Genomic DNA, 12,690 nt, shown 5'->3' with positions numbered 1-12,690 from the left:
TGGGTGGCTTTGACACCAACTCTCTGGTCAAGAGACTAGTTGAATAATATTTTTTTATAAAGCATTGCAGTGAAGTCTGATCCAAATAATTTTAAAGCAATATATGTATTTGTATATTGTAATCAGTAAAAAATAGTGTGGTAGATAAAAACATGAGAAATGAAATAACTTGCACCAAAAACGTTAACATTTTCACGCTGACGCTCACGCCGGGGGTATCGCTATAGCTCTCTGTTCTTCGAACAGGCGAGCTAATAACCACATTTTATTAAAAGAAAATTTACAAATATGGTTTACCGTTTAAATAAGGTAAAAAAAATTTTTTTAAGTATCCTAAATCTTAAAATGGATGCCTTTGAAATGCAAAAGCAAAAAAAAAAATGACAAAATCCTGGACATTTTCCGAGATTTTGAAAACCTGGCCGGGCGGAGATCGAAGGAATAAAAAGGACATGTCCGGGGAAAAGCAGATGGACGGCAGCCCTTGTGTAGCAGGACTTTGGCTCTGAATTTGGTAAATAGTATGGAATGTCGTCCTGATCGCACACGCGCAGAGACAAGTGAGGTCATTATTTTATTCTGTCAGCCTGTGTGGCAGTCATACAAAATTGAAAAACATTCCAAACAGGAAACTTACTGTTTTTAGGGATGTCATAAAAGACACAAAGAACAGTCACAAATAACTAATGTAACACGTTAAATTAGATGGTGTAAAAGAGTTTGTTTTGTAAAATGGTGTAAAATTTTTAGATGGTGTAAAATTAGATGGTGTAAAAATTAAAAAAAATTTAGACGTTAAATTAGATGGTGTAAAAGAGTTAAACAGTTTGTTTTGGATTTTATTTTATTATTAAATCTTTAAAACTTTTATTTCATTTCAATTGAATTACATACCTGCAGATGAATATTGTAGAACACAAATTACCTTGTTTGCACTTCCAAACACCTCCTGTTTAACAGTTCTTGGCCAAAATTGTATGCCGTCTCAACCAATCAAATTTTCCACATGCTCTGAGGGCGGAGTTGGGAAAACGTTCAGCTCTGGACTGTTCAGTTTGACCCATCGGCCTTACGCTTGTTTTTCAAGGTTCACAAACAAAGCTCATATACATCGTACGCAGACACACAAAGCAAGAGTTGAAAAGACTCGTCCGATGTCCCTTTCCTCAAGAATGCGTGGGTTAAGGTGTTCCATGAACTCTCGTTTATATAGATATTCCTTTTGTTTGACAGGCATCTTGGCACATGGAGGAGTTAAACAACAGAGGCCATGCAGAATGACAAAGCACAAGAGGGGAACAGGAACACAAATGCATTACAAGTGAGTGAACGAGTGGCAGGAAAGGGAAAATGTTGTGGGTGAGGATGTCAGCGAGAGTAAAAGAGCAGGTGTTGAGAAAGCATGAGGTGACTGTAGGCAGCACTTTTATTCTTCTTCTTCTTATTCGTAAGTGAGGGCTCTCAGATGACATCGATCCTCAGCTTCCAGTCCTCTCGATGAATCATCGCTACGTGCAGCTCTGTCTCCAGGCTCGTATCGTTCTTCAAAATGTTGATGTAGTTGAGAGATAGTCTGCCCAGCTTCGGCCTTCCACGCTTAGGTGTCCAGAGTACAAGATTGGAAACAGGTTCATTTTCACAGCAAAAGCAGTGCCTAGCAATCCTGAGACATCTCCTTCTAAGTTCTTCGAAGCAGCACTTTTCAGGGATTGAAGGGTTGAATACGTGACGGCAGAGACAAGGAAGTCGGTTCCACAGAAAAGAGAGAGTCGAGAGGTATGAAGGAATGGAGGTGAGCATTCAGCTTGGGGAATGGTGAAGGTAACCAGGTGTGGGGTTCCGTTTTCCAGTGACCACGTGGGACAGACAAGCGGGAGAATTCTCAGGGATTGCAAAGTGCGCAAGTACGAGTCGAGACGCTTTCGACGAGCAGAAAGAAGCAAAATCGAACACAAAAAGTGCACAATTCATCCCCATTCAGCAAAAGCACACCGGAAGGAACGAGTGAGCCACCTGATGACGTGATGACGTGCAGCTGACGTGCTCGATCCAGCAGCTGCTCGGTGTCGCTTTTAGAGAGCACTCGACACGCCTGGGAACCGGACCGCACCCATGAGGTCCACACCGAGCCGTGGGACTCACTGCCACGTCCACCTGGGCCCGTTTCATTCACCGCGTCGTTTACAGGACGGAGAAGCTCACATTGTGTTTTTACCTCTCAATAAACAAGCAACTATATTTAACTAAAAGTAAATGTCGACAGAAACTATCCTGGATGGTTGTCCCATCCCGAGAACCTTTTGAATGCAACATCACTGAACCCCTTCCGTTATTACTCGAGACCATCAGATAATTCCCACCTTTAGCACTACAGGAATACTGGTTACCTCGTATTATATGCAAGTAATGTAGCCAACTAGGGTGGAGAAGCTTATACATGTCCATGGACAAACGTTGGGATAAAAGCAGGAGTGTTGAGGGGATTGTCCATGAGCGAGAAATCGTTAATTGGCGACTCCTTTCAGAAGCAGGTATCAATAGACGAAGTCTCTCGTCCCACCATCAATCCCGATGAAGGTATTTTCACCCCTGTTTGTCTGTCCGTGAACAGGATATCTCAAAAAGTTGTGCACGGATTCAGACGAAATTTGGCGGACGGGTTGGGAGTGAAATAAGGACGAACTGATTCGATTTTGGTGAAGATGCCGATTCGGATACCCGAATTTTGTTTAGACTTCTTCACCATTGAGAGATGGGGCCAAAAACGATACAGATCACAACATCTCAAAAAGGTTATGGATGAGTTATGACAAAACTTGGTGGGTGAGTTGGTTATATGACAGGAAGAAGCCGATTCGATTTTGGTTCAGGTCCGAATCCAGATCTGGCATATCGGTGGGATACAAAACGCGAACTGTTCCCCATGGCGGAGGTATGTCCTCTGTACCGAGTTCAATGAACTGCAGCTTGAGTGAAATGGAGTCATTAAAAGATGACATCAATTAAAATGCGGAATTTGTTGTAAAATAAGTACTCGTTAGTTAATGCGACTCGTTAAGTTTGTAATATAATAGGCCACGAACTTATTGATCCGTATGTGGATTCACTTTCCAGGTAACCGATCGACGTGAAATCCAGCACACGGTCCACTACAGGTATTCAGCTTGGGTGACCAACCCTGCAAGACTAGCACCACGCCCCGAGGCACGAAGGTGCAGCACACAGACGGAGGTCCGACCGCCCGCAGGGAACACTCCGCAAACATTCGCTTCCCCCACCCACCGAGTCGCCACTGGTCCGGTACGGGGCGGGGGGGGGGGGAGAGATTAAAATAAATAAGCGAACTCCGAGGCCACCATGTGACCCTCCGTCACGACCACTCGCCACGAGGGGAGAGACCGAGGGAATGGGGGAGGAACAGAGCGAACTGAGCGCGGGAGGGAGCACCGCGGTCAGCGGGCGGTCGTTTGAGCCCAGGGCGACGGAGCAGGAAGGAGAGAAGTTCGGAGGAGGAGGAGCAGGCTCGACATGCGAGCGACCTGGCGGCCGGCGTGCCGCTCCGCGCCGAGCGCGCGTCTGTTTGTGTACAGTAACCAGCGAGCGAGTCGCCGAGGGAGTGGTTTTCCCAGGCTCTGGTTTCCCCCCCCCAAAACCCACACCCTCACTAACCCCCTCTCCCTCCCCCTCGACACACACTTCGGCTCCCGCTCTGCGGTCCTCCATCGGCGCGGGTCCAAGGCAAATCCCCCCGCGGGGCCGTTGGGGCGGGAAGCCTGCGATTTGGCACGTGCTCGGGTCCTCGATAATAACGCCCCCGATACGATTCATCTCGCGCGCCGACAGATGTCAGGAGTCGGCGAAACGCGCGCGGGTGGGGCGTGGAGCAGGCAAGGGGGAAAAGGGGGCGGGAAGAACCACGTGCGCGCTGATGGACAGGTCGCGAGCGACTGAACCAATGAGCGCCACGAGCCTCGGCTCGTCGGACCAATGGAACGCTCCGTTTCCCCCTCGCGTTCCACCAGAAGTTCCTCCACAGCCCTCCCCCTCCTCACCCCGGCCCGCGGGGCCCGATAACCGCCCCCGTGCCCCCACGCGCCGCCGCCTCGCGCCCGTCTCCCGGCGTTGTGCGCGCTCGTCGCTGATTGGCTGCAGGGAGTGTGGGAAAGAATCTGTGAAGGGTTTCACACGCGCCGCTCGAGCGCGGCACGGCAGCCCGAGCGGTATATAAAGGCGCCGGCACGGAGGGTCTCCGCGGATTATAACCGGGACTCGAGGCGAACGCGTGCGCGTCCGTGTCCGGGGTTCACGGCTGAGACACCCGAACATTTTGAGGGGAAGCCATTTTTTATTTTATTTTTTTATTTTTTTTTTTACATGTAAAAAAGGTCTTGCAGGACTTTCGATCCAATTCCTTGGGATTAAAAAAAAAAATCTTCAAAAAGGTCTTTGGCGTCATGCCCGTGGACATAGTGGAAAAAGCATCGGCATCGCCAGTGGCCGCCGCACCGGTCACCCACGCGATGCCCGAGCGATCCAAAACGGCGAGCGAGCACCGCAAAGTGAGTGACCCCCGTGGACCCATCCCCCCCAGGCAAGCCGGAAATTCGTGCCACTTTTATTGCTCCTCATTGTCCGAAGCTTTTGTGCTTATCCCTCTTCTTCTTCTCCAACAGTCTTCCAAACCCATCATGGAAAAGCGCAGGCGGGCGAGGATTAACGAAAGTCTCGGACAACTGAAGACCCTCATTCTGGACGCCTTGAAAAAAGATGTGAGTTTGGAACGTCCGTGCCACCTTGGCATGCCCCCCCCCTTCTTGGAGATGTAGTCAAGATCACATGCTAATGACCCTTTTCGCTCTGCTGGTTCCACAGAGTTCTCGGCACTCCAAACTGGAAAAGGCGGACATCCTGGAAATGACGGTGAAACACCTCCGCAGCCTTCAGAGGGTCCAGATGACCGGTGAGTGTTGGAGTGCTCAAGCGGGTGCATGGTCGGGTTGGGGAGACGACGAACGCCCAAGGACGAGGTCTATAATTAAAGTGCTTGGAACATCACACCCTAACTCCCCATATAAATGAGCCCGAGAGATCTTGAGGTGGTCATGAGAAGCTGCAAAAGCTCGTGTTACCCTGGGACGTATTAATAGACCGTTGCGTGTGAACCCTTGTGGATAACACAAGATTGTGCCGCGACGGCTGTCGTGTGACCGTTCCTCGGAAGATCGACGCGCGAAATTTCCAAAATACCTGTGTGGTCGAGGAGGTTGTGAGAGGTCACAACGAGCACGTGACGTGTTGTGGGATACTTTCACCCTTCTCAGATCGATGATGAATGAATGCTCTTATTGCGATGGTTGGATAATGACGTCATACTCCCCCCACCCCTCCCCTTGTGCTTCCACAGCGGCTCTGAGCAGCGACCCCAGCGTCCTGGGACGATACCGGGCCGGATTTAACGAGTGCACGGGAGAGGTGACTCGTTTTCTGTCCACCTGCGAGGGCGTCAACACCGAGGTCCGAACACGACTTCTCGGGCACCTGGCCACGTGCATGGCCCACATCACCGCCATGGGCTTCCACCATCATCAACAGCAGCATCAGCACCAGGCGACGCCTTCGGCTCCGACGCTCCTTCCCCCCTTCGTGTCCGCGGTGCCGGGGACCGCTCCGATCTCGCTGACCACCAAGGGAGGGTCTTTACCCGACACGACCTGCAAGTCGAGTCCCTCACCCGAGGCGCTCGCTTCCTGCACCAAACTATACGGGGGCTTCCAGCTGGTACCGGCGCCCGACGGGCAACTCGCCTTCCTGATCCCGAACCCCCAGCTCGTACCCGTACTCCCCGGCGGTGGCAATTCTCCCCGCTCGACGGTGACGCCTTCGAGCCCCCCCGGAAAGGGGGCTTATCCGGGCGGAGTTCCGCTCACGTCAGCCGCTCTGTCGGTGCACTCCATGGCCTCGGACTCGGTGTGGAGACCTTGGTGAATTAAACGGTTCGAAGGGAAAGCAAGCCGTGCATGTCGCACGGTCCACGTGTTTTCCTTTAAAAGCCAGCGGGAATCGGACGGACACCCGACCCGGCCATCTTCGAGCCACAAGGTCCCACATGTTGTGCACCGATGCACTGTCCCGTCCGTGCGCGATGATAGATTGTATGTACATATTGTACACTTCTTCAGGTATAGACACGACCATGGTCAATGTTTCTACGTGTTAGAGATGCAGCACCAAAGATATTTTCTGCCAATGTCTTTTACAAAGAAATTATTCTCATTTTATACGAATAAAACGTGTAAAGCACTTTACTACAATCACCACCACGGCCTTTTGTCTTCACTTCACTTCGTCATTCGGTGACGAGGGCATGTTTGTTGGTTTACACAATAAAGTGTTCTTCATTTTGTGTCATCTCCTTCTTTTGACAGATCAAAGTTTTTCCACCTTGGGGACTGGAAGGAATGAATTTGTCCACCCGTCGTTCGACCGTCAGGAATTTTGTACTTCCTTTTGAGAAGCACAGGACCTTTAACGTCTACCTAGGAACAGTCGGTCCTCCGGTTTGGTGCACACATCCGATGCCTCGTCCGGCCTGCGAAACACCATGGTGGCAGTTTATAGCCGGGTGGAGATTCGAACCCACGTCTTGCGGTAACCGAAGTAACACGTAGCACGTGGGGAACCGAAAACAATAGGTCGAAACCCCGGTGATTATGTCGACCGAGATCATTTTTGAGGTTTCCTTTCGTTTTTAGATTTTTCTCATTTGGAAAAGTAAACTGTCCGTTGGGGTTCCCAGACGTACTGCACTTAATGGGCTGAAACTCCAGCGAGGGACCTCCACAACTGATGATGGTTGTTATTACCTCTACCATTGGAGGTGAAAGGGGGTATGTTTTCACCCCTCTGTCTGTTTGTCTACAGGATATCTCAAAAAGTTGTGAACGGATCTGGATGAAATTTTGTGGACAGGTTGGGTGTGTGACAAGGACAAACTGATTAGATTTTGACAAAGATCCAAATCCGGATCCCACTACGACTACTCCAATTTTTAAGTGATTCTTCACCATTGAGAGATGGGGGGGGCCAAAAACGATATATAGCACGATATCTGAAAAAGTTGCGGACGGATTCGGACGAAACTTGGTGGACATGTTGTGTGTCGCAAGGACGAATTGATTAGATTTTGGTGAATATCTGAATCCAGATATGGATACGAGAATTATTTAATTTTTTTTTCAGTGATTCTTCACCATTGAGAGATAGGGCCTAAAACGATATAGTACTATATAGCATGATACTTCAAAAATGCATAGGGCCCGATATGTTCTCGTGGATCAGGCGTTACGTGGTGGAGGTATGCGCTCTACCGAGTGCCCTTCAAGCTCGTGTCTGTGTCTCTACCGGGTAGTTAACCAACGCACTCCTTTTCCCACGAGATAAGGTTGACTGGTTTAAATGCACAGGCTTGGGGCGGTGGGGGAAAGGGAGGGAGGGGCGGTGGAGAAAGGGAGGGGAGGGGAGAAAGGTAAACAAGAGGGCTCGACAACAGTCGTAAATGAATAAAAGTAGATTTATTTCTTTATTCCGATTACACCCACCAATGACTGAGAATTCCTTTCTTTATCTCTGCAGATAAACCGAGCAATTACCCGAGGGAATCTTGAGGTTCATTTACAGATAACTCGACGTTACGTAAACTTTGCACCCGATCGATTGGTCCGGAATGAACAAAGAGATTGAATTCATCCATTTGGACACAAAGGTTAAAACGATTTATTTTTATTTTCTGAAATCGTTTTTATGATCCTCATGGTTTTTGAATTTATTTGCTTTTCCCACCGCGAATGCTTCAGGGGGGGGGCGGGGGGGTGGAATAAAAACGTCCTTTGCGAGTAAACGCCGCGTTTACGGACTCGTTTACCGTAGGCACTTCAAATGTGCCTCCGATTACCCGATACTTTCGTGTCTCACATTCATTATTATCAATGTACATTCCATTAATATTAATTAATTCGTACGAATGTTCATGATCAGGGGAGAAGGTTAATCTCACCAGGTGTTGCTATTTCACACCTGCCACGGGATCCACATGAAGGTGCATGGTACAGTTGGTCGTGTACATAAGAAGGTCACGTACGTGTGAACCCGATCCATAGGAGGAATCGAAAGAGACGACCGAAACATGAAAGTGGAACAGTTATAACAAGTGATCCTTTAATTGCCTGGCAATTCCAGGGCGCTCAAAGCAATACGCAATTGGGCGATTAGTGACGGCAGAGGTGGCCAATCAAAAACCAGCCCCGCCAACCTCTCAATTCGACCCCGACCCCTTCCCCCTGGTGTAAATCCTGAGTCATGAGAAGTATGTTATTTTAACATATAATAACCGAACTCACACGAGGCCCCAAACTTTCAGGAAAGTTTGTTTCCTGCTCAAGTGCCCAAGTAATCGTGACATGAAGCATTTCGCTGTCGCTTCGTCTGGTTTATAAAACTGTTCATTAATTGTAATTGTTCAAAAGTTTAAAATAACTGCTCCACTCGACTTTTCCTCTCTGCTTAGGAAGGAGTAAACTTTTACGACAGCTCGCTTTACAGCCTCACTCACCAGACCTTTAGAATAGCTCAATTTAAACTGTGAAACGTCACAAATAAACTATCTCAAACTGTCAAAAAAAAACGCTTCTTTTTTCATCGACCTGTGAAAACCCTCTCGATTCTGGCAAACTTTACCGAAACTTCCAGAACACTTTGCATTTCACCTGTTATGACGTTGCAATGAAGGGATGACGACCATCGTCTGTTTGTAAAGGTTCACCCCCGACTTTCTTGGTCGTCCATGGTCGATCTCAGAATCTGGAACAACAGATTTCGGCGAAAAAGCAAAAGTCTAAAGGTGGAAGTGGGAAGAAGCACTGTGCCCTGTGACTACTCGTGTGACGTTTCCAGTGCGAGTCGTCCGCCCGCACACGTCACAGGGAGCCGATAACGAACACCGAGGCGTGTTATCACTCACGTCCATCGCTGAACTCTTACGATTATGGTGTTCTAAGAACTCTTGTGTACACGTCCATTGGATGAATCATGGATGCGTTTATAGAACGATTCGATCACTTTAGAGGTCCTATTCAGAAATGCCAGATCTTTGACCCCACCGAATCCTTACCCTGTACATTCACCTTCCTTTCCCTCCTAATGTCCTCCTATTTACCCCCTTCCTAACTGTCCTCCCCATTAGTTTTTTTTTTGTTAATCACCAGCAAGTCCCGAAATCAGTATTAAATAGGACGATGGACCCCAAAACCGAAGCAGCCATCGAAGGCAAAACCTCTTTCGTGATGATTATGTTCAGGACGTTGTGAAATGAGCCATCGCATCACGTGACTCGATACGTGCTCATTGCTTTATCAGAATCGAGGAGCTCCAAGACACGCTTGTGTCCACGGCGGACAAATCCCACGGTACGGAATACCCAGCCCACCCTTATCGTGACTGCTCACGATGCCACGATGCACCTTGCGTGCCTGACACCTGCAGATACATCTGCAGATCTCCTCTGGCACCTGCAGATACATCTGACAGACCGTCTCGATAGACCCCTATCCGAGATAACGAAGCCACGCGGGTTACACTCCCATCTGACGTTGTCAAAAGAATGACGTCACCATTACGGCTCCTCCAGATACAGTATAAACACCTGCCGAGTCACATGATGACACTTTCAAACTTCATACCACGGGCAGGTGAATAGTTTTACACACATGGGCTTATTAGATCATCAGAAGTTTGTTGTGCATGTCTATTTAAACATGTTCGTGAGACACACGGTCTCTGATGAGCAGAAGCCAAGCCGAGGTGCGACCGAGGCCCTTGGTCTTCATGTAAAATTCAGAAGATGTCCCCTACCTGACAGGATGACCTGGAGGCTACGCACACTCTAAGCTGCCTAACCTGGGTTCGAATCCCGACCCAGCTGCAATCTATTTCACAGGCAGGGTGATTCATCAATGTGTAACTTGGCGTCATGTCCACTGGCATGAGTTGGTGGATGTAAAAGATGCCACGGTGTCCTTCTCGAAGAGTTGGTGAGCGATCGTCAACACCATGAACAAATTACAAACTACAAGGGCATTCGGTAGAGCGCACACCTCCGCCACGTAATGCCTGATCCACAATAACATATCGGGCCAAATACATTTTTGAGATGTCGTGTGATATATCCTCTTTGAGCCCCATCTCTCAATGGTGACGAATCACCTAAATAATTCTAGTAGTCGAATCCAGAATCCGGATCTTCACCAAAATCGAATCAATTCGTCGTGGGCACACACCCCTGTCCACCAAATTTAACACTGATCCGTCCACAACCTTTTTGAGATATCCTGCACACAGACAGACAGATAAAGACAGAGAGGGGTGAACACGTAACCTCCTTCATCTTCGGTGGCCGAGGTAATTACAAATTCCTGCCCTAACCTTTGGCGAACGTGAAAGTCTTGAGCCAAGCTTCCCCCGGCTAACCTCACAAGAACGTGGGAATAATTGTGGCCCTAGAAGAAGACGAAGATTCACCTGACGTACGATTCGTCCCATCGTGTCCAACTGCCATTGAATCATGCCACAAGTTTTCATCATCATCATAATATAATGGACTTAAGCCTGGAACTTCTAACACACTTTTCTCCGAACATATTCTGTTCATACTTCCGAAATCTTCACATTGTCTGTTCCATGTATTTACGCAGGTGATAGCGGATTAAAAAAAACTCGAATATAGATAGAATTTTCAAATAGGGAATCGATGACGTCACAATCAGCAGCGTTTGGCGGCAAACCGACGGCCGGGTCCCAGACGACGTGCTTCACTTAACTAAGTCCATGAGTTCAGGACGTTTGTTCTACTCGGCATTTACGACTTTTATCCTGCCCTGTTGTTAATCTGTCGATGGAGGTAATATAGAATCGATGAATATTGTCAAATCGTTTGTGTTACTCATCCGGCACGATGTGTCAAGGCCAACAATAGAAAGCGACCGGTCACAAACGCTACCATGGCACCCAGACACGTCACCAATATGAACTGAGCTGTTGAATGCGGCGCAAAACATCCAAACAAACTACCGTAACCGAGTATTGTGATCCGTCCTGTCCCCCATACCCGTCGTAGATGGGTATCTGACAGTCCCAATAATAATAATAATAATATACCTAATGTATCAATCAATCAATCAGTGTCGAACCTCAAGTCCCATACAATGCACATCATGAGCTGGAAAAATGCAGTATTTCTGTACTTGAACACCTGCAGGTTTCATTCCCATCTGATCTCAGCCGCAAACTTAAATACTAATCTTTACAGTAATCCGAGCGTCAATGACGTCACGGCACTCCCATTCAATCGCCGGCGAGTCTTTAACGCTTCTGGCACGGTACCAGCACGACACTGTAAGTGGACACACTCAATTCAGATACGACGATCGAGGTATCAAAGGATCTTTCTGCTCATGGTTCGTAAGTAGTGGTACATAATATAGTTAGTCCTATAAATGGAGAGTTGTAGTAATGGAACTCGAATGGAACAAATAACGGGCCAAACGTCCAAATGTATTCGCTCGCTCACGTCGTGTTGTGTACACGTGACAACCCATCAATGGCCGCATGTCACTCTGCACGAAGCACATGGAGGTATAAATATAGCTCAGTGTTGGTGTTTAAACGCGTGCGAGTGCAGATCGGGTGGTGTGCGCACTTTGCTTCTGCACATAGGACGTGGTGGCCTCGGTCACGGCACGCTCAGTGGACACGCGGAACCCGGACCAAGACTTATGCACTCTCGTCTTGCCCAGTACGGATAGATGGAGCGTAAGCTTCGGAGACAGAAAGAGTGCCGGAGGGTATGAGGAATCCTACAGAGAGGTGTCCAGCTCGAGAGAGCGTGGCGAACATACAGGAGATCTCTCCAAAAAATGAACAGCATTCAAACGATGACAAGTGCTTGAGAGTACGGCTCTTCTTCTTCGTTTGTAAACACACGAGGATAGCGTCATTGGCTGAGGACGCGGCTGTGCCGCTCATGCAATGCCCTCTGTAGGTGAGCGCAGGAATTTGCTATTTGTTCAGGGTGTCAGCCATCAGTCGGTGGCCGTTAAAGATCCCACGGTGTCCTTCGCGAGGAGTAGGCAAACTATCGCCGGCACCGTGAACACATGACAAATTCCTGCTCAAAACCGAGTTGAACGTTAGGCCTGGCCAGCCGGTTCGTGAAAGACTCGGGCCAAAAACTTCCCCCAGCCAACCCCACAAGGAGGTGGGAATAATTGTGGCCTCCAAAGAAAGAAGAATTGTTCAGGGTGCCGGTGACGGCTCGCGTCGTCTTCGCGCGAAGGACACCCGTGGGATGTGTAGCGTCCACCAGCAGAGGGGACATCCATTTAACGTCCATCAGAGGTTGGAGGGACGGCACACATACACATTGATGAATCACCCTGCCTGTGAAACACCAGGATGACAATTTATAGCTGGGTCGGGATTCGAACCTGGGCTCGACAGCTTAGAGGCGAGTGTGGAGACAGAGCCGATGGATTGATATACGATGTAGGAGGGGCAGAGTGTGTTGCGGAGGGAAGGGAAGGGGGGATCAGACCCAGAAAACGCCGCGTGCCTTGACACACGCCCGGCGCCCGGTTATTC

At 48.7% G+C, this 12,690-nt stretch overlaps 2 protein-coding genes across 5 annotated transcripts in view; one reads left to right on the top strand and one right to left on the bottom strand.

The window, feature by feature from the left end:
- Positions 1 to 12,690, bottom strand: part of LOC147018880 (uncharacterized) — a 90,591-nt gene that overhangs the window by 25,936 nt on the left and 51,965 nt on the right. The window contains exons 1-2 of one of the 4 annotated variants that reach the window (XR_015062568.1): positions 8,763 to 9,311; positions 926 to 1,011 (exon numbers count right to left, since the gene is read on the bottom strand). The exons of 1 other annotated variant lie outside the window; for it this stretch is intronic. The gene's annotated coding sequence lies outside the window, so the exon portion shown is untranslated. Of the gene's footprint in view, positions 1 to 925; positions 1,012 to 2,013; positions 3,671 to 8,762; positions 9,312 to 12,690 lie in introns of those variants that run through there. 2 more of the 4 variants (XR_015062567.1, XR_015062569.1) reach the window with 2 other exon arrangements.
- Positions 4,170 to 6,317, top strand: HES1 (hes family bHLH transcription factor 1). Its single transcript, XM_085898997.1, has 4 exons — positions 4,170 to 4,559; positions 4,674 to 4,769; positions 4,873 to 4,960; positions 5,405 to 6,317. The coding sequence occupies exons 1-4, from the start codon at positions 4,455 to 4,457 to the stop codon at positions 5,983 to 5,985; spliced, it is 870 nt and encodes a 289-aa protein (XP_085755123.1). The 5' UTR covers positions 4,170 to 4,454; the 3' UTR covers positions 5,986 to 6,317.

This window comes from Eptatretus burgeri, chromosome 10 (genome assembly GCF_056783735.1).
Source record: "Eptatretus burgeri isolate ZD-2024b chromosome 10, Ebu_testis_v1, whole genome shotgun sequence".
Lineage (NCBI taxonomy): Eukaryota > Metazoa > Chordata > Myxini > Myxiniformes > Myxinidae > Eptatretus > Eptatretus burgeri.
Note: the sequence above shows the minus strand (reverse complement) of the source record. Positions and strands in the feature narration are given on the sequence as shown.